The sequence below is a fragment of the Engraulis encrasicolus genome, chromosome 4 (assembly GCF_034702125.1).
Source record: "Engraulis encrasicolus isolate BLACKSEA-1 chromosome 4, IST_EnEncr_1.0, whole genome shotgun sequence".
In the NCBI taxonomy this organism is placed as follows: Eukaryota; Metazoa; Chordata; class Actinopteri; order Clupeiformes; family Engraulidae; genus Engraulis; species Engraulis encrasicolus.
Genome location: NC_085860.1, coordinates 26,859,661 through 26,886,450, shown reverse-complemented (window position 1 = coordinate 26,886,450; position 26,790 = coordinate 26,859,661). Strand labels below are relative to the sequence as shown.

Genomic DNA, 26,790 nt, shown 5'->3' with positions numbered 1-26,790 from the left:
ATTATGATGACTTCCCCCATGGGATTTATAGTAGTATGAATTGAGCTTTTACTTGTTTCCCCCCCATAGCCTACTGTTTTTAACCCCTTAGCACAGCACAATGGCTCTCTGTAATGTCATAGCAATGTTGTTATGATGTAGCTAAGCATTTTCAGCAAGTGAATAGGCTCGCCGGCGACCCTTGCTGCTGTAAGAGGCTACATGGTCCTCTGATGTTCTTAGATGTCACTGTGGTTGGTTGTGTGTGTGTAGTAGTAGTGCTGCACCGCAGCACCGATACCGATACCAGTATCGCGCGGGGCCCCGATCGGCACTAAAATGGTTGTATCGGTATCGGCAAGTACCAACAAATGGGCCACCAATACCATTGTATTTACAGATGCTTGTTTGACACTTGAACGCAGCCTAAGTTATTTTATATTAGAGGTATTACTTAGTTGTTTTATATCAGAGGTATTTAAGAAGTATAAAAAGTTCTACTGGATTCATTTTTTGTCTTTTTCCTGTTTCACAAAGATAGGCAGCAGCCGGACAAACCCATGATAGCAATGATTTTATACATCCAAGTAGTATGCTCTTCATATATGTATACATATTTCAAACAGAGTGGTATCCGTAAGGTATCGGCATCGGCTGATACTGCACAGCCAGGTATCGGTATCTGGGCCAAAAATGGTATCGGTGCAACACTAGTGTGTGGACGAGTATGCAGCTTCTGCCCACATGAAGTCATTACCGGATGAAAATCAAGTGCATGGAATTGAATATGAATGTGAGTTCTGAGTGTGAGTTGCCTTTGGTGTGAGCAGGTAGTGAGGGAGCCCAGGGTATGCTGAGGCGCTACTGTGACTCTCCTGAGGAGCAGAGGGCCAGGTCAGCCTCCAGACAAAATGGACGCCGCAGGCACAGCAGCACTGAGGTAACCCATAGAATGTATCATATTGGATTACATAGAAAATCTGTCTAAAATTCTGAAAGTCCAGATAATCCCTGATCCTGTTTTTATTATTTTGGGAATATCCGATCAGCTCTTAAAGCTTAATGTTGCACAACAGTGTCTCCTGTCATATGCACCTTTTTACCAGAACACAAAGGCAGCAGCATCTACGCTGTAACAGCTATACTTGTAACTCTGTACTGGATCCCTATCTGTCACAAGATTAATTTCATAATTTTTATTTATTTATTTATTTACTTACATACGTTATATGATTGTGCATCTACTTATATGTTTGGCTTTCATTTGTCAGTTTGTTCAATATCAAGTTCATTCAAGTTCATGAATGTTCTAGGGCTCCTCCTAGTTCTCCTTCTAGGCTAAAAAGCAGAGATGAACAGGCTTTGACTTGACTTGACTTTTGCACTTGGCATTTCCTTCATTCAAAAGCTGTGAGGTGTGAACAAGACATTACTGTGTGCAGTGTGTGCATTGGTGTTGTTACATCTGCTCAGAATATGGATGGAATCCGACTCAGAGAGAGGAATTAGTTTTGAACTATTTAATGCTAACATAGTTGACAATGGAATTGACAGAGGGTAGACGGTCTTTGGCATATATCCAATCGTCAGCCCGGGCGTTGCGCCAGCGGATACAGTAGAGCCTGGCGTAGCCGTGCAGCAGGAACCGGTCCTTTAACTCCCCGGACAGGTAGACTGGACCACTTGAACTGCCCACACCTTGTCCAGCAAGAAAGGAGAGTTAGACATGTCACTTTAAAAGAAATGGTGGCCGCTGATTGGCTCTGCAAAATGTGCACGTGACATTTGAGTCTTCCTGGCAGAACTACCACAGGCTACATTTGTATTCTCGGAAACATAATTAGAGGCAGTCGTCTTTTTCAATCTAACCGTCTCAAGCATTTAGGAAAGTATTTTTACTGCACTGTAGTTGTCGACAGTCACTTCACCACCCTGCACGTTTTTTTTCCACACAGGGTGGCCAAGGAGATTCAGATCTTCATGATTCCATACAAAAGAAGTTCAACAGACACATGCAGAATCACAGAGGTAGGACATTTCGAAAAAATATGTCTAACTTCTGCAGTAACGGATAATTCTGCTTGTTGAATGTATGGTGACTTGACACAAAAAGCCACTAAAAAAACTACCAAAGGGTTTGATGGTTATTCGTCTGACTATCCTGAAGAAAGGGAAGGTTCTGTTTTCTGTAGGGGGACCAAACCAAAACTACTCCTACTGAAATCCTGAAATGACTACTACTACTAACTCTGTTACTGCTACTACAATTGGATTGTAGACTGGAGTTGAGATGAGCTGATGTTGTTTGTGTATGTTGTTGTCAGTGCTGAGCCCGGGGGACAGTCCGTCCCCGTCGCTGTCTGGAAGTGACAGGGAGAGGGAGCGCATCCGTCTGCTGGACCTGTCTGGTAACGAGCTGGACAGCCTGAGCTGCCTGACGGACAGCCCCACAGTGCAGCAGCAGCTGGAGCACCTGCACAGGCTAGACCTGAGCCAGAACGCCCTGACCCACTTCCCCAGCTCCCTCTGCGAGGTAGACCGCCACACACAGTCTGGCTGTCAGACTTGGCCCAGACCAGAGCATGATGAACTAAATGCAGTGTGGAAGTTTTTATGGTGTTACCGTCCCGCTTACCGTACATCAAGTGCATAGTGTAAGGTCGCGGACATGATTCAACATTCAAAACGGTTTATTGTCTAATATGTTGACATATTAGAAAATTGTCTTTTGATCAAAGGCGTGTGTGTGTGTCGTGTGCATGTGCATGTGTGTGTGTGTGTGTGTGAATGAAGGAGTTCATGCTTGCGTGCGACTGAGTGAAGTTCGCAAGATCGCACCTCACGGTTCTATCAATATTGCATCATATGTAGCGTCTCCATACCTTGTGTGTGGGGCTCCACAGCGTGCAATATCAATATAAAATACACATGGCAGCATGTTCATGCATGAAAAGTAGAAAAGTGAAAGTATACTCTAGAGTATACACTCTACCATATATTCTTTATATGCGTATGTCTTAATGTATGGGTGTCTGCGGTGACCTTCAGATGAGGAAGGAAAAGGAAGGAAGGCAATTAAATATGGGGTACACTTTGTACTTAATTTATCAAAGGCAATGTGGAACAGTGTAACACATATTTAATACCATGTTTTCAAAATGTAGGATTAGTGTTATGTATGGTATGTACCAGAGTTGTACAAAGTAGAAGTAGAAGTACTCTCATAGATGTACAGTAATTACAACACTAGAAATATCATATTAGATGGTTTTCGACTATGTAATATCATAATAATAGTGTTGTAACTACTACATCTGTAAGAATACTTCTACTTTATACCACCCTGGTGTGTACAGTGTGGTATGTACAGTGTAAGTACTGGTAGATAGTCTTGGATGTTGATACTGTATGTGTTACAAGTTTTAACTGAAAGTAGTGACCACCTTTTTCACTGTTGCTTAACACCATCCATCCATGTCTGTTCAATGTGTCGTTAAGTGTCTGAGGAGGCTAACTCGTCTGGATCTCCAAGGCAACCAGTTGCACTCCCTGCCGGCCGAGATCCTGGGCCTGCCCGCACTGAGCACGCTCAACGTCTCCCGGAACTGCGTGGGCCCTGAGCTGACCTTTGACCCTGCGGTCTGCTCTCCAACGCTGAGGCAGCTCAACCTCTCCTTCAACCACATCACCACCTTCCCCAGCACACTAGGGGGCGCCATGGAGAGGCTGGAGGAGTTCTCACTAGAGGGGTGGGTTAATCAATGGAGTCTTCATTAATAGTATTTTACATATCTATGTGGACAGTTGCATTCATAAAAACGTATAGATTGTAATCAACTCACGTGGAATTGCGTTGTTTTAAATGGAAGTCTCATAAAGAATGCTTAAAAGCAATTATTGAAACACCTTGACTTTGTCTATGAAATTTAAAGAATGAAAGAAAGAATGAAAGCCCAACTGGGAAATTCCAACTCCCATTGTCATTGTAACACAGCCCTCCACAGCACACAAGTTTTCACTGCACACGGCACACAACGAAATTGCATTTATGCTTCACCCGTGCAAGGGGGCAGCCCCAACTTGGCATAAATATAATTTGATTAATTAGCTCATCCTTGGCTTAGGTAGAGTTAAGTTTAGAGTAGTGCTATGTACAATGTGATCACAGTAAAATAGTATAGCAACTTTCACATTTAGAGACAAGGTAAAAGAGAAGCACTAAAAGCATCTGAAGCCAGGTTGCCCATTACTAACCTACCCAACTACTTACATGTACCTGTGATCTCCTTCCAGAAACCAGATCAGTGCCCTGTCTGATCCTCTGTGTTTGAGGGAACTAAAGGTTCTGGATGTGAGCAAGAACTGCATCGAGCACATCTCCAGTGACTGCCTGTCAGACTGCCCCAAACTGGAGACGCTAAATGCCTCAGTGAACAAACTCAGTAAGTTAATATACAGTGGCCATAGCTTACTGTAAGTCATTGATAATGCACGATACATACACGTGAATTTCTGTGTGAAGCATTTGAGAATGTGTTCAGCTTTAGCTTGTTGTGGTAAAAAGAAAATCAAATTTGTTTTATGCCGTCCTGTAATACCACTGTGATTAATTAGTGAGTAAGTACACCACACATAAATATATGGGAATTGCTTTGTAACATTAATTCAATTAATTTATTTACTTAATTGTTTGCCAGATTCCCTGTCACATCTTCCCTCAAAAATAACTACTCTGAAGTTATCGAACAATGACTTCACATCTATACCAGATGTAATTGTGAACTTGCCAATGTAAGTACAGTATAAAACCTGTTGCAAAAGGGAGATTAAAAGTCTCTCCTAAAAAATCTACTTAATCCATTTATAATTTATTGCCTTTAATTATTTCTTACACTTCTTTTGTCTTTAATTCTTTAGAGAACTATGAAATAGGAAAGTTGGAAATATTGAAGAAATGTTCATTATGTATCTCACTAGTTTGCAGTCTGTGGACATGAAGAACAATCGGATATCCATTTTGCCCGGCCCCTCTGCCTGGACGTCCACCAACCTCCGAGAGCTCATGTTCAGTCACAACCAAATCTGCGCTCTGGACCTGAGCGGGCCGGTCTACAAATGGGCTCGGCTCGAAAAGCTTCACCTGTGCAATAACAAGCTGAGTGGGGTAAGGAATGAGTTTTACCTCTACTATAACTTGCACTTCTTGTCGCCCCACATGACTACAGCTTGATTTGTATGCTCTGTGTACACTAAATAATGTAAGAAGTTGTTCTGTATTTTGTTCCATCCATACTATTGCATATCATGCTGTAAAATAATGAGCGATATGAGATTGTATTTAAAAAATATATTTTTGGGGGCTTTTTCTGCCAGTGAAGACATTGACAGGAAGGGAGTGGGGAGAGAGAGACGGAGAAGGGTCGGCAAAGGATCCAGTCTGGAATCGAACCCGGGTCGGCCGCATAGCAAACGAGTGCCCTACCGCTAGCGCCACGGTAGAGCCATGAGAGTGTATTTTGATGATCATGCGCTTTTCTTTTCATTGCAAAAGATCCCCCCTCAGATTGGCCTGCTAGAGGAGCTGACGTCTCTGGATGTGAGCCGGAACGAGGGCGTGCGCTCCTTCCCCGATGAGATGGGGAAGTTGGGAAGGCTGTGGGATCTGCCCCTGGAAGGCCTGAAACTCCAGTTGGACCTGAAACACATCGGCAACAAGACCAAAGACATCGTCAGGTCAGCATTGGGTCCCGTCTAGTTCTCATAGCCTTAAAATTTTGTTTTTTCCCCACCAAATCGATATCATGTCATTCGTTCATCAACTTGTAACCAAATGAAAGGCACTTTGCTATCCTCTATGGGCTAGGACCATTCATGTAATTTCAATGGAACAGGCAGTCTGGGTGTGCAGCTTGAATTACTACCCTGATTATCATCGACTTTCAAATCTCGTACCGAGATTCTGGTCTGACCAAGAAGATAATGAATAGCGTTTCCAAATGGCATGGTTAACCCACCTCCCTCGGTTTGCAACTGGTCAATGCCAGAAAAGGGCTGCGCCGAAGTTTAAACCAAACATTTGCTTAGTCCCAGTAGAACGTCTCTGCTTAAACCATGTCACTGCCTTGAACACGCCTCTACCCATGGCCATTGGTGCTACTCAATTTTTATTGCTTCCCGACAAAGTGGGTGGAGTTTCCCAGCCCGGCAGAGCTCAGAAAGTACTGGAACAAGCTCTTGTCCTGATTAATTTAGCAACGTCGAAGGTGTTGCGTCATTAGGAGGGCGTAGCCTGGCCATGAATTACAACCGTTAGAGCTGGATGCCAAAGCAAATGTGCCCCGTTAACCAGATCCATCAGAAAGTTCTTTGCATCACTTTAAAGTGTATATCGCAGGTTAACCACTACTTTGGATCAATGTGTACACACTGTATTCAATAAATGATCCACACATATAAGTCCCTCCAAAAACGATTTTTGTTGTTTGTTGTGGCAAATGTGGGTTTAACCGTAACCTGGCGACTACGTCAGGCGAGGCCATCTGTGAACGTTCTAATTTTATTTGCCTGGAATTTTACATAGGCGAGGTGACGATCACTAATGATATAACTGCCTCTGCAGGTTTCTCCAGCAGCGTCTGAAGAAGGCAGTGCCCTACCACCGCATGAAGCTGATCGTGGTGGGCAATGGGCAGAGCGGCAAGACCTCGCTCCTCCAGCAGCTGATGAGGACCAAGAGGGTGCCGGAGCGACAGGGGCGCAGCCCCGCCGGAATCGACGTCCGGGACTGGAGCATCCGCGAGCCGCGCGACAAGAAGAACATGGTGCTCAACGTCTGGGACTTCTCAGGTGCAGTACAGTAGGGGGTGCTTGAGAGCTGGTAATGTGGACATGGTTTGGATATGCTCATCGCCACTACGCTAATACGCTAATACACTTACACACGATAAGCAAGTGTGATGGAGTAATAAATTGTGTTGAGGGTGTGTGTGCTCTAACCGTCATGCCAAGTAGCCTGGCTCTTGGGTGTTGTGGTCAGTCCCAATTTTGCACCCCAGCAGGCCTGAGTTTTGCTAATTGGAGCAATTCTGCTCTTAGCGTGTCTTGTACACCAAGATAGAGTAGGGGGGGGTGAAGGTAACAGAAGTGAAGCTTTTACACTTGTTGTTCACATATTATGGGATTAGTATAGTTATGTCACTCATTCCACCATTTCCATGACTATATTCAGTGTTTCACGTCTTTTGTATTGGCGATTGATATTAGCAGTAATATACCAAAGTACATCATTGTTTTTCACAGCAAGTTTTTCTCAGCTGCTTAAACAAATGCTTCTGTTCTTTTTTTGTACTATTGTGTTCAAGACAACTGGTACATATGTCACCATTGATAACATCGGTCTGTTTTACTATACAGGTGGAGAGGAGTTCAGCGAGTCCCATCCCCACTTCATGGGGCCTCGAACCCTCTACCTGGTGGTGTATGACCTCAGCAAGGGGGCCAGGGAGGTGGACGCCATAAAGCCATGGCTCTTCAACATCAAAGTATGTGCATTTAGACTTCATCAACACTACACTGGGCAGCCGTGGCCTAATGGTTAGGGAAGTGTTCTTAAGATCAGAGGGTGACAGGTTCAAATCCCACTGTTACCTCTCTCTACCCATCCATGCATGACTGAAGTAGCCTTGAGCAAGGCACCTAACTCGTCATCGCTTCAAGGACTGTAATGAATACATTGTAAAATAACTGTAAGTCAGCTAAGTGTAGTATAAACTATATACTGGCATTATGTTGAGTATGAAATTGAGCAATTGTTTAGGCTTTTTCTAATAGGAGGTTTATAAAGGAGACTTGATTGAAATTCTTGACCTTTGAATGGAAGTTTGTTTCAGTGAGTGAGTTATTTTTAGTTCGGTCTCAGACTGGATTACATTGGGCTGAACTGTTGAAATCTTATTTCTGCAACACATTTTTCCGCTCATTCATCCAGATTTGACCTATTCATCCAGATTTGGCTGTTATTGTCCTTTACTTATTTCTTCACACTATTTTACCTGGGTATGTTTTGTTGTACAGAATGTACACCTCTTTGGACAAAAGGCTCTATTGCAGCCTTGTGATGTGTGTGTGTTGTGTGTAATGTGTGTGCATGCGTCCGTGCGTGCGTCCGTGCGTGCGTGTATGCACATGTGCACGCGTGTTCACACGTGTGTGTTTGTTTGGCAGGCTGTTGCTCCCCTGTCTCCCGTGATCCTGGTGGGCACTCACACAGACGAGTGTGACGATGCCCAGAAGGAGGAGTGCATCCGCAAGGTCCGAGAGGATCTGCTGGGCCAGCCGGCCTTCCCCACCATCAGAGATTACCACATGCTCTCCGTGCACGATGACCCTGATGCCGTCAGCAGCCTCCGCAAAGCCATCGTCAGGGAAGTCATTGGCTTCAAGGTAACTTAAAACAATACTAGTAACATACATAATCCACATAATCCACTTTCCACTTTTGAGAATGTTTCCAACATTGCTTCAGCGCTTCATCAACTTGTGTAACAATAACATTGTTTTCTACTCCTTCAACGATCGAGTTGTTTTATTTTGTTCAGAATGAAGAAGCAGAACCACTGTTTGACAATTGTCCAAGGTTGCTATGGTATTTTCAAAATGGCTTCTTTCAAATTCTAATTAAGACTGGATGAAACGGACTACTCAAGCATTGAAGTTCAAGTCGGTTCAGACTGTTGCAACCCGGTTTAGACCAGTTTAGACCTGTTCAAACTGATCCAAAGACTTTGATCCAGAAAGCAAGTGGTGTGGGAACCAGCACTGGCACTGCTCTGGTCGCCCTGAAAATAGCTACAGCTGGTGTAGTGATGTGTGGTGATGTCCTTCCTCTCTCTCCCTGTCCGTGTAGATCCAGGGCCAGCCGGTGATGGGCCAGCTGGTGCCGGAGTCCTACGTGGAGCTGGAGAGGCGTCTGCTGCGGGAGAGGGAGCGCGTGGCGGCCGACTTCCCCGTGCTGACCCACCGCCACCTGCTCCAGCTCATCCAGGAGAGCCAGCTGCAGCTGGAGGAGGCCGAGCTGCCCCACGCCATCAGCTTCCTGGCCGAGACCGGTGAGGCCCAGGGCCACAGAATTAGCACTGGAGGACGTTAAAGCGATACTGTGCCATTTCTGGAAATTAGCTCATTTTACATCTCCCTTGGAGTTAAATTACTGAGTTTGACCTTTCTCCTGTTCTTTCTCCGTTTTCTTAATCTGGTGATGTTATTTCTAGTTCAAAGCTAGCAACTATCATTGAACATTATGGTACAGTGTGGCTGTAAGATGCTGTTTCCATGTACATGGATATTTTTGTAAAGTACATCGGTTTCTGCCTCTGGTTTCCATGCAGAGTTTTAGAAATCTCATTTTTAAAGTTAGGATTTAAAAATATCACTTTGAGGGGCCTAAATTGCCCCTGTCACAATAGTGTTTTGTTATTCACTCACATGCCATGATTATTTGTAAAGGGCAAACAAATCTATCCATGTTTCAAAAATATCTGTGTACGAGTTTAATAGTGGATGAAAAAACATATTCCAGACATGCTGCATTGTGGGATACTGCCGTTCATGGATATACTGTACGTAATCAGTGTTTATCTTCTGGGCATTCAGGCTGGTCAGATTGAAATCTGTTTGGTCTGTATACATTCACCCTCGTCATGCACCAGCACAGGGGATTACAGCAACCTTCTCTGTGAATTATAGGGGTGCTCCTTCACTTTGATGACCCTGCCCTGCAGCTGAGTGAGCTATACTTCATTGATCCCCAGTGGCTTTGCAACATTATCTCACAGGTAAAAAAATGCCACTCAGGCAATTATTCCCACCCTGTTGCATTTGTATTCATAAGTGAATACCTGTTTTGTGTGTTAATGAAAAAAAAATATTTGAGTGCACAGTTTAAATTTATGCAACAGAATTTACGTAGTCAGAATTAGCTTCTGTAAAGCTGAACATGTTGCACACATCACATGTGCATTGACATCATGGGTCCATCATCATCTCATTATCTTACCTCCTGTCCTTGCCTTGTGCTTATGATCTCGTGCTTTGCTGACGCCCTGCCTCTCGTTTCCCGTGCTGTCAGCCTAGCCACAACAACTTTTGAGGGACTTTTCCCCCATTCAATATCCTGCTTTGCAAATGAGAAAAAAATATTGAATAAAACTTCTATCGTCAATGACGTCTTGCCTTGCATCTCGAGGCCACAAGCACTACAAGGCGAGTAAGGGAGCTTAGATATCATAATGAGATGGACCCCATGTGTCCGTAAACAGCATTGTCCATTCCAATGTCCTCACTCGTGCTGTCCCTTCAGACTCTGGGCCTGAAGATCTGGAGTGGCGGCGAGCACCTGAGGGGTGTGGTGCAGCGCGCCGTGCTAGAGGTCTTCCTCAGCGAGAGTCGCTGCTTCCCCAAGAGCCTCCTCACGCAGAACCTCAAGCTGCTGGAAAAGTTCCAGATTGTTCTTCCCCTCGGACAAGACCAGTTCCTGGTTCCGAATAGGTAGTGTGAAATGACTTGATAATTGATATTCATCTCAAAATGTTATTTAAAAAATGTTTTTTTTGTTGTGACAGAACTAGTGAATCATAGCCTTAAACCTGCCCTATCGAGACATTGGAAATGTCACACTTTTACTAGCTTCAATGGTTTACTGGTTTGAATTTCAGACGGTTAGCTTGGCCGGACTGACTTTGTCAAAGATTTTAGTGCAGTGTTCACAGTACGTCCTAGACTACCATGTGCCATTCAGGAGCCTAAAACACCACAATTTCAACAACAAAAAATATCTAAAGGAAGGGGCTATTATTGTGGACTTAACCTCTGTTGTTTCTTGTTTGACTTTCCTGCTTTGGTGTAGCATACAATGTGGGTACTGTAGCCTTATACGGAGTCTGTGCACTGTGTTGTCTCTTCAGTCTCTATGAGCAGAAGCCGTCCTTTGACCTTCCCCACTGTGAGCACTCGGAGGTGATTGTGCGCGTGTACGAGATGCCCTATTTCCCCATGGGCTTCTGGTCCCGCCTGATCAACCGACTCCTGGAGGTCTCCCCATTCATACTCTGTGGAAGAGGTGTGGCCATTGCAAACATATTTGTCATTTTTGTCATTGAATGTGTAATGAAAGAACCGCACACCGGTGAGCTCTCATTAACTCCATTTTTATTCTTGTGACGTCTCGGGCCATCACGGCCCTTCCTCAGACTAATCATCTAGTCAACTAGTTCTTTCACTACCTTACATGAACTTCATGCTTTGGGCCTGCATCCAACAAAAATAATTTGGTTGTGCGTGAGATTGGACTTGGTGTGGTTGAATGTAATGCTATGAATGTGTACAGTAATGATATAAAACAGAAGCAAATGTCCTCCCCCCACTTCTTTTTGGAGCAGAGAGGGCTCTGAAGCCCAGCCGGCTGTACTGGAGGAGGGGCATCTACCTGAGCTGGTCTCCAGAGGCCTACTGTCTAGTGGAGGCTGACACAGTAGAGAACAGTCCAGCCAGCGTCATCAGCATTACCGTACCCTGCTCCCGGAAAGGTAACTCCGCTTTTTAACCCGTTAAGACACGGCATTATGCATTTGCTGTTATGTCATAGTATTGTAGTACTATGGTAGTTCCTGTTAGATTTTGGACGTTTCCAACATTCTCTTCTCCAATAAAAATTGAAGGATTACCTTTCAATTATTTATTGAATAATAATATACCATACATAATATACAATTATTATATAATATTATATTATGTACTATATAATATATAATATACAATTATTATAACTTTTCACTATTACTGTGTGCCACTGGATATGCAGCGTGCATTAAGGGGCTGTGAACCGAGATCTTTCTGTTCCAAAGATGTTTGATGAAGTTCTTGTAAGTTTTCTTCCACACACTACACATGGGAGAAGGTTGGTAAATCTCCCCTTTAGTGTGAAGGCAGCTGTGGCTTCATGGAGTTGAATTCAGGTCATATCTGATCTTGAGATCAGAAGGTTATAATCCCATACCAGGAAAAAAAATGTGCTCTGCAGTGATATGATATTCATGGCTGAAGTGCTCTTGAACAAGGCATCTGATGCCACATTGCTCCAGGAACTTTAACCCTAGCCATGTACCGATAAAAAACCCAGCAAGTCACTTTGGATAAAGCATCAGCTAAAGTAATGCAATGTAATGCAAAAAAAAAACCAATTGACATCACATCTACAATGTCTGGTTGTTTTTAGATGCGTCCTAGCATCTCTATAAGAGGGTATGTCCGTCCGTCGATCTGTCTGTCCGTCTGAAACGCATTCTTTAAATCGTCCAAAACACAATCTTTGCCGCCATTTTTCATGCTACCTTGAATTTGTATTTATTCATTTACATTAGTAGGCAACAAGTGGACGTATCTTTGTCCTCCTGGCGGTGGCAGCCGTGGCCTAGTGGTTAGAGAGTTGGTCTTTCAATCTATTGGTTGCCGGTTCTAATCCCCCCTGACCTCTCCCTACACCTCCATCCATGGCTGGGGTGCAACTGGGCAAGGCACCTAACACCACATTGCTCCAGGGACTGTAACCAATACCCTGAAAAATAATTGCTGTAAATCGCTTTGAATAAAAATGAAAGCGTCAGCTAAGTGAAATGTAATGTAATGTAATGTCGGACTTGTCTACCGCAGGTCGTGTACTGCTAGGTCAGGTGGTGGACCACATTGACTCCCTGCTGGAGGAGTGGTTTCCCGGCCTGTTGACCACGGCCATCCATGGCAACGAGGAGACGCTGCTGAAGCGGTGGGCCCTGTACAGCTTCGACGACGGCCAAGACGCATGCAACAGGATGCAGCTGGAGGACGTGCTGAGCCACATCGATGAAGGTCTGCTCTGCATGGGTTAACATCAGCAGTGTTTGTCTGTGGTCATCTGCTGGTGACCTGCATGGGTTAACATGAGCAGTGTTTGCCTGTGTCATCTGCTAGTGACCGGCAAGAAATCCTTTAGTGATTTGTTGAGTTAATTTTACGGTAACACTTCCAAGGGGGCACAATTAATAGTATTTGTAGTATGTTAGATTGCACCGCTATGGAGAATAGTGTGACGTCGTGTAAATAACGCTCATCATACTCTAAACTACTACTCTACTACTCTAAATATCTAACTACTCTAAATATCCCCTCCGCCCCTCCAAAGAAAATGTGCTATTTTTGTTTGGGTGGTTTCAGACTGTCTGCTGGTGAACCCAGAGGATCCTCGCTGCACTGTGCCCATTGCCCAGATCTCTCCCGACCTGACCCTTAGCGATCAGCCGGCCAGCACCATGCTCAACAGCGAAGAGCTGGAGATGGACCTCTCCAAACAGTACCTGCTGGGTGAGCGGTTTATGAGCATATCCCATTTCTTATTCTTCAGCGCTAACATTGTGATATTACACCATCAAACATTATATAAGCAACAAGAACCACAGAGGACTAGCAAGATAACACCCTGGAGCCAAAAAAAGGAATACAATCTTTCATGCATCTTTTTAGCTTATACCATTGCCCGCTTAGCAATTACTCATTTTACAATTAACAATTAGTCACTTAAATAAATAATTTAATTAGTCATTTAAATAAATACAATGGCCATGAACAATTAACGTTTGCTCAGTGTTACTAAAACATGTTTTTATTGTGACAATGACGTTAGATGGGATTCTGCTGAAATGTGTGAAGATAAAGCGTTATGGTTATGGTTGTGATTTTATACCTGTAGGTGATGGAGGGTTTGGCTCAGTGTACAGAGCCATATACAAGAATGAAGACGTCGCTGTCAAGATCTTCAACAAGCACGCGTCAGAGCTGTATGTCCATCGACTGGTCAGACAGGTGGGCTCTTTATCAAAAAAAGGAGGGGGTTATATTTTTGGATTTTGTTGCAGATGTTTGTGCAAGGTAACTAAACCAGGTGAGCTGTTAAGTCAGTCATGAAGTGCATGTTCAGTGTTTGAGTAGGCTTCACAAACGACGACGTCTTAGACTCATGGGGGTATCCCTGTTATGCAGGACGAATCTCAGCTGCCGTCTTGTGTGTGTTACATCAGTAGCCCTGTTTACAGCGGTTCCCAAACTTATCCCCCTGCGCACCCCCTTGTACATTTCAGTTTGGTTCGCGCACCCCCTAAGCGAATATTTTGATGTGCTGATGGCCCCGCAAGTATGATTCACTGCGCATTCACTGCACATTATGCACAGTTGTTTTGGGCAATCCTCTTTTCCAATAAAAACTCACATATCCACCATTGCTCTATTTAGCTCGCGCACCCCCTTATGGCATACTGCGCACCCCCAGGGGTGCACGCACCACAGTTTGGGAAACCCTGGCGTATGGCAAATGTCATGGTGGCATAACAAATCAACTGTTCAGGTACATGCCTAAGGCATGCAATTAAACTTGACCCACTTGTGTCAGTCATAGGGAGTGCTTGAACTTGAGACTGTTTCAGTCCCTGGAAAACTGCAGAAAGAGTGTGGCTTAAAAGTTGAAATATGTATTGTGCAAGGGCCTAGCATTTCAGCACTAATGGAAATAATTTTTAAGTCTTACAATACTAATCACACTCTCCCCTCCCTTGTGATACCCACTCAACATATGCGCTTTTCTCCAATCGTGTGCGAGTTTGTATGTGAATGATGTGGATTAAGAAATTGATTTCGTTGCTGTGGGAAAATGTGAGTAAATACTGTAGTCTGTGTAAACAGACCGTTGAACTCAATTATGTTGATCCTAGCTGAATTTGAGGAATGTTTGATTTCCAGGAGAAGTGTAGACGGCTTAGAGCAGCTTAGTTAGAGGCCTGTTAGCAGCTGGCATGTTGACGATAAAACACATTCTACTCTATTATATTCTCTTGTGTAGTAGCACCATAAAGTGCTTTGGAAACCCCTGACCTCCAGTGCCCCCTGTTGCTTCAGGAACTGGCGGTGCTGGGCTGCCTGTACCACCCTAGCCTGGTTGGGCTGTTGGCGCCAGTGTAGTAACCTAGTGTGGGCATATGTGTATTTGTGTATTCATGTAAGCTACTGGACACCTGAATTTCGCCCTGGGGATCAATAAAGTTACTCTACTCTACTCTATTCTACTCTACTAGTGCCTTACCGTTAGGCCACGATAGGGCCTATTCTATTCTACATGTATTCTATTCTATTCTATTCTATTCTATTCTATTCTATTCTATTCTATTCTGAAGTGCTTTCAATACCTTCTCATCATCAGGAGTTGGCAGTGCTGGGCCGCCTGCACCACCCGAGCCTGGTGGGGCTGTTAGCGGCGGGCATCTTGCCGCGCCACGTGCTGGTGATGGAGCTGGCGCCTCTGGGCTCTCTCGACACCCTCTTCGAGCACGAGCAGGGCAGCCTCAACCGCAAGCTGCAGCACAGGATCGCCCTGCAGGTGGCCGATGGACTCAGGTAGTTTTTGTTTCTTTTTCCCATAGTGAAGTTTGCTTTTATTTTACCAATTTGGGTCTCCTTGAGACTACAGATCTTAGGTCATAACTTGGCAAATGTAAGGAAGATGCCGCACTAAACGTACCCTCCTGCACCATTCAAATGCTGTACTACCAAAATGCAAAAAATGCCTTTTAGACAGGTTTTAAGGTTGTCACGGTCAAAAAATCAAATAAGATTTATCTTGATAGTTGTTAATGATCTCATGTACATCTTATCCCTGTATCCCTAGCCTCAGATCTCAAATTAGTGTATGTCTTTTCCCTGCGCCAGATTAGGACACAATTTCAAATGGACTTTGAAACCATCAGAGCTCATGAAAACACTTTTGGAAATGTCTCCCCAGATACCTGCACTCCTCCATGATCATCTACCGTGACCTGAAGCCCCACAACGTGCTGCTGTTCAACCTGAAGACCGACTCGGAGATCATCGCCAAGATAACCGACTACGGCATCTCCCAGTACTGCTGCAGCATGGGCGTGCGGAGCTCAGAGGGAACACCAGGTACCATCACGTCTCACTCGCCATGCAAGGGGTTAGCCCTGAGGCCTGAGGCCACGCACTGATGATCGCTTGATCACTTGACCAAACACTTTTGCAATCGACACGGTCTAAATACAGATGAGCATAAGCTTGTGAGTGCGGTTTCTTATGCTTTAATTAGCCCTTAGGCCTGGACCACTGGCTAAGCAGGGGTAAATGGATGTTGTCCTTTCTTTATTGTGACTGGACAGTTGCAGAGGGACAGGAAATGAGCGGGGAGACAGAAAGGAGGAAGGTTTTGCAAATGACTTGGGCCTGAATCGAACCCAGGTCGCTGGCGTAGGAGCCCAGTGCCCTACAGTTAGGCCACGGCAGGACCAGATGGATGTTGCCCTGATGGAAAATGTGTTGTGTGCCATACACAACAAAGTGCTTACATAAAACACACACTCAAAGCAAAGGACTTCGGGGTCGTAATCGAACCTGGGTTGTGGACACCATGGCAGCCTACGGCGTATTCGCCCATTGAGCCACCGTGTCCCCTCTTTGTGCGATTCTTGTCCATTTCAGGGTTCCGTGCCCCGGAGGTGGCGCGTGGCGGGGTGATCTACAACCAGCAGGCTGACGTCTTCTCCTTCGGCCTGCTGCTGTACGACCTGCTGACGTGTGGAGAGCGCATCGTCGACGGCATGAAGTTCCCCAGCGAGTTTGATGAGATCGCAGTTCAGGGCAAACTCCCAGGTAATGCGGTAACTAACTGCCTGATGCGTGTATAAACATGTTTCTCCACCCTTGGGCATTAGAGTTAATGTTAATGTCACTTTGTAACTGTTAGAAATGAAATGTCTGTCCCATTTCTGCTGTACATTTCCATTAAAAATGTAAGTTATGTGTACATCAGAGTTTCTCTGAACTGTTACTTCGATAACTTTACATTTTTAATGTAAAATGGCCTGTGAAATATAATCTGAGTGTAAGAGAGTGGAGATTCATAGTGAATGTGTTGCTGTGTGTCTGCAGACCCCGTGAAGCACTACGGCTGCTCCCCTTGGCCCGGCTTCCAGAGTCTGATGAGAGACTGCCTGAGGGAGACGCCGCACGACAGACCTACCTCAAGTCAGGTAAGGCCAAGTCAGGCACACCACTAGCCAGGTAGCACCCTCCTAGTGATGCAACTTCTTCGGCATTGCTAATAGTCAGGTCAAGAGCAATGCAAGTACGTTCTGAGCTCCTGGAGAATTGGGGAACTCCACACACTTTGTCGGGAATCAATTTTGAGCAACTCCAATGGCCCTGGGTAGAGGCATTTTCAAAGCATTGACATGGTTTAAGCAGAGTACAGATATCTTCACAGGTCAGCCATGCCCCGAAGATCAGAAGGTCTCTCTCCCTAAGCAGTAGTTACCTCTGTATTGGACTACTGTATTTATCTGTCAGCAGACCTTTAGCCCTTCTTATGCAATGTATTACTCTTGTATGTTGCAAAGATCAAAGACCCACTATGCTGCAAAATCTTTTTTCGCAAAACATTACTACTCTTATGTTCTCCCCATCCTATCCTTGCTTTTCTGTTGGTAGGTGTTTGACCGGCTGAACTCTGGTGAGATGCTGTGTTTGATGACAGAGCTGACGGTGTGTGGGATCCCCTCTGAGTGTTTCACACTGTCCTGTGGAGGAGAGGTAAGGCATGCGGATAGCAATGGCAGTTGTTATTTAGGGAGATGTGCTATTTTGTTTTCAATGGGGTCCAAGGGTTTTCAAAGGAGTCCTGAGATTTTGATGTAGCTTCTTCATCATGCCCACTGTTCTAGGGTGATCAAAGTGACGCAACACCTTCAGCGTTGCTTCTAGTCAGGCCAGGAGCAATACAAATATCGTTTCTGAGCTCCAGAAAAACGGGAACTCCTCCCACTTTGTCGGGAAGCAAACAACCAGTAGCAAACCAAGGGAGGCGGGTCAACCATGCTGTTTGGGAAATGTTAATTGTCATGCTCTTGGTCAGACCAAGTCTCGAAGAGATTTGAAAGTCATGATAATCAGGCTAGTGAGAACCTGGACCCCATTTCTCGAAAGCATTGTTGCTAACCAGTTACCAACTTACTAGGTTTCCAATGGGAAATTACATTGCAACCAACCAAGTTGCTAACATATTTAGCAACAATGTTGTCGAGAAACACACCCCAGGCTAGTTGCCTACAGCATTGGTTCTCAAAGTGGACTCTGCTATGTAATGCCAGGGGGTCTGGGGTACTGTGAGTGAAATGTTTACACATCAGGCGCATTCTAAATATATGATTAAATCGTTTGCATTCAAGTGGCTATCTAAAAAATATGACTATCTCTGTAACTGTATTTTTTAGTGCAATTATGAGTGCCTCAGCCCAAAAAAGCTTGAGAATTACCCTTGGATTACTGTGTTTATACATACTGCGTTCATGCATACTATTCATACTGCCGACCGTCTCTAGGCCGAAGGCTCTCGCATGGTGTGGCTGGGTGGAGGAAGCTGTACTCACAGAACCGGCTGTGTCACCTCGTTGGATTTGAAATCAGAGAAGACCTCATCTCAGGTAAGGTACCCCGGGTTCCGGGCGATATGACGATATAGCACAACACTGAGGGTGTGACTTGTGCTATACTAATACTAGTGCAGTAAAGAAGAAATCTGGTGTGACTCGATATGTTTTCAAGCATACACACTACAAACATTTGATACAACCTTGGCTGAATAGGGAACCAGTGATCAAGAGATTTTTGATAATGATCCAATGATCGTTAATGAGTGATTGTTATCTTACTTGAACCACTGTATTGGAAGAAACAATCCAGGTTCCATTTAAAAAATCTAGGCTTGTGTTAAACTGTGAACTAATGCTTTGATGCTGAATGGGGTTCTGCCGGTGTTGCCAGATTGGGCGGTTTCCTGCCCAATTGGGCGGCTTAGGATGTCCATCTGCAGATAAAAAAAAGGCTGAAAAGGGCATTTGGGCGGGTTTTTCTGCAGATTTATGGCCATTGAAATCAATAGAACTTAGTACAAATTGGCATGTTTTGAGCTTTTTTGGGGGGGCTGGAAATCATCAGTCTCATCTGGCAACCCTGGGTCCTACAGTAATTGTATTGCATTGTATTTTACAGGTGGTGGATAGCAGCCCTGTGTTATGTGTAGTGAGTGTAAAGGTGCCTGGCGAGTCTTATGATTGGCTCGTGGCAGGTACACAATCGGGCTCCCTTGTAGTCATGGATACTAGAAATCCTTCCAGTTACCATCATCTCCAGAAGGTGTCGGATGCTGTGACGTCATTGTTCTTTCACACACACACACCACGCAGGTGAGAAAGTCTCGAACTGCAAACCATTCCTGGAGCGTTCTGTCTTTGTTCTGTCTTCAAACTTCATCTGCTTTATGTTTTACATTTTGAAATACTCAATATTAATTCATGCACATTTTACTTACTTTTATGTGTCTTTCTTATGTATTATGCTAGCTGCTTGAAGAACTACCTGTTGGTTGGAACAGCAGACGGAACGTTGGTTATTTATGAAGATTCTGTCTTGAAGGTACATCCACCATGCATGCAGGGTATCCATCCTTGGCTACTCTGAAACCACTCAATTAGTTATCGTATTATGCTACAAACACTCAACCTTCTCTCTTCAACTAGATTTTTCTCCTTTCTGAAATCTGCATTCACAGCATTGTACTGCTATATCAATCTAATGTCTAATGTAACATTGTCAAATGTTCAGCTCATTATCTTGAAGTTAACTGACTTTTAACTTCTCTTTTTTGCTCTGGTCAACCCTCTGTAGCAGAGATTCTCAAATTGTAGAACAGGGCTCACTGGTAGTGGGCCTTGAATTAATTTTCTAAAAGCCAAAATTGTGTGTGTGTGTGTGTGTGTGTGTGTGTGTGTGTGTGTGTGTGTGTGTGTGTGTGTGTGTGTGTGTGTGTGTGTGTGTGTGTGTGTGTGTGTGTGTGTGTGTGTGTGTGTGTGTGTGTGTGTGTGTGTGTGTGTGTGTGTGTGCGTGCGTGTGCGTGTGCGTGTGCGTGTGCGTGTGTGTGTTGCTGTTGCTGTTGACGATTTGAGTTATATTGTTCATTGGGTCAGAGGTGGGTCCCGAACATTTGTGAACATGTCAAGTGGGCCCCCAGTTGGGAAAGGTTGGAACCCCCTGCTCCATACATAAATAATGACTTGCATTACTCTAGTTGCTTTGGTCACTTCTGATGAGGACCCCTTCAAAGAACACCTTTCTATCTGTCTGTCCACAGCAGAAGGATGGGATGCCAGTCAAGGCGGTGCAGGTGGGCACGGTGACGTCCCCCCTGGTGTGTTTGTGCCAGTCCACCTACCCCCAGGACCGCAGCACCGTCTGGGCAGGCTGCGGCACCAAGGTCTTCTCCCTCACCACGGACTACGATGTCTGGAAAACCATAGACACCAAGCACAAGCCACTCACCCAGTAAGTGCAGACTGTCAAAAACCAAGGTATACATGTAAATAACATTAACACAATTCTTATCGCCCAGATTCTACCTTAAATAGTATTCCTATCCATACTCATTCTCTCAGGAAGCTGAATTGTACCCTGGGCAGTGACACAAATGTATCCAGACTGGTGGTGGACAAGCATGTGTTCCTGAGTAAAGTCGGGGGGCAGATGGTGGAGGTTTGGGACAAGAAGAGTGACAAAGTAATCGACTTCCTCGACTGTGCTCAGTTGCTGAGGTGGGTTCATGAATTTGGGCATACACACAAAAAATGCACATACACAGAGTATTTCAAAAATAGCCGTATACCTGGAAACAGCTTGCAAAAACCCTTCCATGGATCCGTTTTATCTCTAAACTTAACACAGGTGATTTCACTAAGTAGGTGATTTAGTTATCTACTACGTATATGCTGACTAGGATCAGCTGTTTCAGAAAATCTAAACCCTGACACATGCCCTCAAAATCACTAGGCCCACTACACTAATCAGTTTATCCAGTTTATGTAGTTCTACTATTGCTGATGGTTGTTTTGACTTGGTGCCCATCAGCAGCCATTTCAGCCCCTAAAGATGAATGCACATTACAACAATTTCTCTGAGTTTCAAAAGTGTTTGTTACATAGTTACTCAGTTTTTGCCATATAGCAGCTGTTGTTTATGGATATTTTTCATAACCGCATGGGTTTTGGCCTCTAGTTTATACATAAACTAAGTTCCGGTTTTAAAAACATCCCTATTAGGGGGCTAAAACGCACGTTACAATGCTGTTTTCATTTTTATCCATGTCATGTTTTAAAAATATATGTATTTAAAAATATCTGCATCTGCATGTGTATAATCAGCACGTTACAAATGTGTTGATATAGGCGATCACTGTCAATACCTACAGGAGGTTGGATCAAATTTCAGGCTTTTGTTCCAACAATTAACTCATTAATCTCATGCTTACTGTGAATGTGTGCTCCATCCACCAACAGGCCCAACTCGTGCCGTAAGCCCAGGAGAGCCAGTGGCAGCACGGAGGCGTTTGGGGAGATGGAGCCGTCGTGGGCCACGGTGAAGGCCCTGCTAGTGCAGCACAGCAGCACGCTGTGGATCGGGACCCGGGCCGGACACATCCTGCTGGTGGAGCTGTCCAACCGCACGCTGCTGCAGGCCATCAGCCTCCACTGCCACTCCGTCAGGAGCATGGCCTCCGTGCTCATCGGTACGTCTCCCACACAACTACATCGCAATTAGGGCTGGGTATCGATTCAAATTCCAAGAATCGGCCTGATTCCGATTCTGAAGATTAAGAATCGATTAAATTTGATTAAATTAGATTCGATTAGATCCAAATTCGGTCCAATTCGATTATTTTTGGACGTACGAATTGATCTTCATTCATTCATATGCGAAGCGATTCTGAATCGAAAAATTGAGGTACACCCTCATAATGGCAAGATCCTAAATATGGATATGTAAATAAATATAAATATATATCAATATAATAGAAAAAACTAATAAGGAAAGCCTACAATAGGTCTACTGTTTTGACTTTGCTGTACACCATATCTTTGTCTGAGTAATGATAATGTGTTTCCTCTGACACCCTAGAAACGATCAACAGGAAGAGTGTCATTATGGTACTGGGAAAACGGCTACGACTGGCCCAAGACCAAATCCGCAGTCAATGTGGTAGGTTGGATGTTTCAAACTTTTCATCCACATGGAAAAGAAAAGATTTTGTTCTTGTATGGTTACAGCATTATGTATACAGTGGACAGAACAAGTATGTGAACTCTTTGGAATCAGTCTTAAAGGGACACTGTGTGAGATTTTTTGTTGTTTATTTCCAGAATTCATGCTGCCCATTCACTAATGTTACCTTTTTCATGAATACTTACCACCAGCATCAAATTCTAAGTATTCATTATGACTGGAAAAATTGCACTTTTCATACATGAAAAGGGGGATCTTCTCAATGGTCCGCCATTTTGAATTTCCAAAAATAGCCATTTTTAGCTGCAAAAAAGACTGTACTTGGGCCATACTAGAAAATATTTGTTTATTACTTAGTAAACGTTCATATAAAGATCCAATTGGGCAATAGGCAGCCCAGTTTCAATGAGCAGCATAGTTGCAGTACCTTTTTTGATCATTTCCTGCACAGTGTCCCTTTAACAAAATATAAACACATTCTTTTCTCACTAATACAGCACACATATATACACAAATATGTTTTTTATTTTTTTTGAACAAGACATTGTTCAAACATTCATCATCCAAGGTGGGGAAAAGTATGAGAACCCCTAATTTAAGCTAATGACTTCTCCTGTAACTAATTGGACCCAGGGCTAACCCAAACTTGGGTCAAATTAATGTGATGAGGTTACAGGTGTTGGTTAAAGTTGCCCTTCCCTGTTAAAATGCTCATTTGGAGTTATCTGTTCTTGAGAAGCATAGTTTGATGTGAATGATGCCTTGCACCAAAAGAGCCCTCAAAAGATCTAGCCAGATGTCTAGCCACTGTACAGTGTGTACAATGAATGTACATGAAACTCTACACCAGAGGCGATTCCTCTTTGAGTACAAGGGAGGCGCCGCCTCCTGTCCAAAATCACGGAGAATAGTATGTAAACTAATGCTTTACACAACTTAATAACATTGCTATTTCAGACCCAGCTCCATAGAAAATGCATGTGCTCAACTTAGAGATGAAACCAATCTGTTATAAGATCCCGAGGCTCGCACGAGTTTTTTTTTCCGCTCATGACAACGCAAGCGAGTCGAGTCTCAATGGACTTCAATGGCATGTGGGATTGTACGATTTTTCAATGGCAAAATGCTAAACGGTCATTGGCTATTGCCGTGAAATTTTTTTGATTTTGAGACTGAGCCTCACTGGGAGTGAATGGAGAAGAGAGAGAGGAGGGGAGGGACCGGAGACTGGAGCTCCGACTTGTGATTGGGTGAACCCCGTGTCAGTAGGCTACAGTAGTTGATTTCATTTCGAAATGCGGATATGTTATTAATTTGACTGAGAAGTTTCGTCGTGGTAACCAGTGGGGAAGCTATTCATTGCGGTGTACTCCAGTTTTGTGTACATATTCTTGTAAACCTAGTGACACTGGTGTTGCGAATAAAGTCTTAATAGTGGCATGTCCTTATCCTTTTTAATCTCCCAATTCAAAAGTTGAAGTTGCCTACTTTTCGTTAGGGCTAGCTTGCAAGAAAGCTAGAGAGCTATGCAAAATGCCAAGCAATTTTGAGCTTTCGTGGTGTCTTCAACTGGTTAACTGCCAAGTCCCGTGAGTGGCGAGTCCTTGTTTCCTACTGTGTTGGCAATGTCTGGTAAATAATTAAAGATTTTGCGACCTCTAGTGGTAAGTTAAGCCGTGCACCCAGTAATGAACAAAGACAACGAAGGCAAACTAAATCACATCATTATGTGGCGGAGGTAGGCCTAATGATAATAATAATAATAATAAAAACATTTCCCTATGAATAGGCTACAAGGGGGATAATGATTAATGATTAACAAATTTGTTTCAACAAGAGTCCTTTAGTGTGTGAGGCCATATGTGGCTCAGGACCAATGTAAGATGTGTGTCAAAATCCCCCCCCCCCCCCCCCCCCTTTATTTTTGCGTTCTGGACATATTGTAATTGAACAGCCTCCCCTGTTTGACAGACTACCAGCCGCCACTGCTCTACACATAGTACACTAACCCTGTAGCTAATCATTACCCAGATCTGGTACAGAATAGATGACATGACGTTGCCTGATTTTTACATGTTCTGCAAAACAGTTGTTCTCACTGTAATGGACAATGAACATAAATAAAATAAAATATAAATGAAATATTCATATATTTTTTGTCTTTGTTTTGTGTGGTAGATGAGGATTCTGTTTTGATGGTGTGGAACAGCACGCTGCCCCTTGAGGTGAAGGACTTGATTCGCCACTGTGAACTGAGGGAGGAGATCACCGCTAAGATGAGAGAACAGCTCTTCGACTGAGCCTGCTTTGCACTACATTTCCCACCACCAGCCCCACCCCCCTTCCCCAACTTCACTACATAGTGGCCCTATACACTCTAGGGCAGTCTCTAGCAAAGAACGTAAAGGGAAGAAAGCTTATTTACGTCAAAATGTGTAGTGTATGGCCAAACGCCATTTCTGCTGCCTTTCATTAGGACTAAGGGAATTTCCACTTTTAGAGTGAAAAGCATCCTCTTTCCCATAGCTCATGAATGAACCATTAGACTTTCGCAGGGCCGAAATGAAGCCTTATTTCAACCTATGACGGCTGCCATTTTAACGCATATTGGCATCATTTTCGATAAGCGTTCTCACGTCCAGTTTCAAATATGGGTGCAATTATTGTACAAGGCACTGAAAATCCCACCTCCCAGGTGTTCCAAGCACTGGAGGAACAGGTCGCTACTGTCAATCATGCCAGCTCTGCCAACCATGTTTGTAAAACGTACAATTAGTGATGTGTACTACAATGAGCATGTAAAAATAACAGTCATATATATATATATGGTCGTCGTGGATATCAACACAATTGTCTGGTTAACATCAGAGTCTATGGTATTTTCAAACTTCAGGAGCCTGGAAGTCTAAATCCGTTGTCAGCCCCAGCCATAACAGGAGACAATCTGGCTTCATAGTAATTGACCGGAAAGTTGCCACTTGCTTACACTCCACTATTTTGTATGAAAACCGATCGTCATTTTTCCTGCTTCGCTTCAAAAACGGAATGTGTCTAACACATTCCGTTTTTGAAGCGAAGCTGGAAAAATGAAAAAGTGAAAAAGGTCAATTTACATGCACTGTCCCCCAAACAATGGTGCCACTGCCAACCAAGTATACTAAGTACGGCAACAAGTATGCCAATGCCCATGGAGCAGTGCTTCCGGACTTCAATATTGTCAAAGTATTTTTCAGGGTGAAAGCCTTCCTCCCTTTACGGTCTTTATTTTCAGGATAAGCACACCGGTAAATATATTTATCTTTCAGTTTTTTTAAACATCACTCCCTTTAATCAGTGGCACTGTATATAATGACAGGTTGAACAATACCATTCATTGGGATCACGTAGTCATTTTATTGACTAAAAACATTCACCATTGTGAGACATGACCTGGATTTTAGCCAATCGTAAATCATTTGAATTTATAGGTTGTGATGAGTTGTTTACAAATGCATCATAAAATGTTTGTAATTACTTGCTTTCTTAGAGCAAGTGGAAAACCTTCCCTAAAATTGAGAGCCATGTGGATTTATTTTACTAGAGGAATGAAGCCATAGAAGACACTGATTTGGTTAGATTTCTTGTCCTGTCTGGAATAATCACTTAACCATTTTTTTTGTCTTGGAATATCCCCTGATGGTCAGGGAAAGATGCTTATATACACTACAAAATAATGTATCCAAAGTTTTATGTGGGTGGGGGAAGGAAAGGGACTGGACACACATAACCAAGGGAAATGATCTGGTATTGTCTTTATTTGGAAGACTTTATTTTCCTGGATTGATAATAGCCTACCAATTCTGAAGCGTATATCTTCTCCCATTTTGTCCTCTGTGCAAAAATATGTTTGTCCACATTTTGTGAATGTATAGTTTTGAATGCATGTTTTGTATGATCGTTGAAAAGGGATGACAGATTTTAACTGATTATTTATGCTGGATTCTCCTAGCACTTAGAATCAAACTGAAACCCCTTTTGATATCCTTGTCAAGTATTATTTATTAAAATGTCTGTATCATCTGAGTACAGACTTAATGTGAGATGCCTGTTGCATGTGTGTTTATTGGATTGACCTTTATTGTGTTTTTTCGTTCGATGTCAACCTCCAAAAGCACTTGGAGCCTCGCGTCAGTGAAAGAAAAAGCGAAAGTGAAAGCCCCAACTGGGAAACAACAACTCCCGTTGTCATTGTGACACAGCACTCCACAGCACAAGTGAACACTGCACACAATGAAATTGCATTCATGCCTCACCCGTGCAAGTGGGCAGCCTCCAATTGCGCCCCAAGGGAGCACTGCGGCATGACGGTACCATGCTCAGGGTACCTCAGTCATGGAGGAGGTTGGGGGAGAGCACAGGTAAATTTCTTTCTGGGTCGGGAGTCGAACAGGCAACCTTTGGGCGCTACAAGTCTGACGCCCTAACCGCTTTTGACAGCTGTTTCGACAACATATTTAGTAGGCTACTGTCTTCACTTCTATAATACATTTTTAAAAATATTTTTTATTTTATTATTTTCGGCATGACTTGATCAACAACACAAAAAAAGCTTGATACATTTTTGGTGAACTAGGGCCC

At 43.7% G+C, this 26,790-nt stretch overlaps 1 protein-coding gene across 2 annotated transcripts in view; it reads left to right on the top strand.

The window, feature by feature from the left end:
* lrrk2 (leucine-rich repeat kinase 2) overlaps nt 1–26,252 on the top strand; it is a 44,420-nt gene extending 18,168 nt beyond the window's left edge. For both annotated transcript variants that reach the window (XM_063197033.1, XM_063197032.1), the window contains exons 21-52: nt 810–919; nt 1,935–2,007; nt 2,304–2,512; nt 3,478–3,728; nt 4,273–4,421; nt 4,677–4,770; nt 4,957–5,143; nt 5,531–5,712; nt 6,599–6,825; nt 7,393–7,520; nt 8,203–8,421; nt 8,885–9,086; nt 9,724–9,812; nt 10,337–10,524; nt 10,941–11,095; nt 11,415–11,561; nt 12,685–12,879; nt 13,225–13,371; nt 13,757–13,869; nt 15,257–15,450; nt 15,836–15,996; nt 16,546–16,716; nt 16,996–17,096; nt 17,554–17,655; nt 18,444–18,545; nt 19,114–19,307; nt 19,464–19,536; nt 20,252–20,442; nt 20,553–20,708; nt 21,450–21,679; nt 22,069–22,149; nt 24,352–26,252. In XM_063197033.1, the coding sequence (XP_063053103.1) occupies nt 810–919; nt 1,935–2,007; nt 2,304–2,512; nt 3,478–3,728; nt 4,273–4,421; nt 4,677–4,770; nt 4,957–5,143; nt 5,531–5,712; nt 6,599–6,825; nt 7,393–7,520; nt 8,203–8,421; nt 8,885–9,086; nt 9,724–9,812; nt 10,337–10,524; nt 10,941–11,095; nt 11,415–11,561; nt 12,685–12,879; nt 13,225–13,371; nt 13,757–13,869; nt 15,257–15,450; nt 15,836–15,996; nt 16,546–16,716; nt 16,996–17,096; nt 17,554–17,655; nt 18,444–18,545; nt 19,114–19,307; nt 19,464–19,536; nt 20,252–20,442; nt 20,553–20,708; nt 21,450–21,679; nt 22,069–22,149; nt 24,352–24,473 (4,943 nt within the window). In that variant the 3' untranslated portion in view covers nt 24,474–26,252. The remainder of the gene's footprint in view (nt 1–809; nt 920–1,934; nt 2,008–2,303; nt 2,513–3,477; nt 3,729–4,272; nt 4,422–4,676; nt 4,771–4,956; nt 5,144–5,530; nt 5,713–6,598; nt 6,826–7,392; nt 7,521–8,202; nt 8,422–8,884; nt 9,087–9,723; nt 9,813–10,336; nt 10,525–10,940; nt 11,096–11,414; nt 11,562–12,684; nt 12,880–13,224; nt 13,372–13,756; nt 13,870–15,256; nt 15,451–15,835; nt 15,997–16,545; nt 16,717–16,995; nt 17,097–17,553; nt 17,656–18,443; nt 18,546–19,113; nt 19,308–19,463; nt 19,537–20,251; nt 20,443–20,552; nt 20,709–21,449; nt 21,680–22,068; nt 22,150–24,351) is intronic.
* Nucleotides 26,253–26,790: the final 538 nt, after the last annotated feature.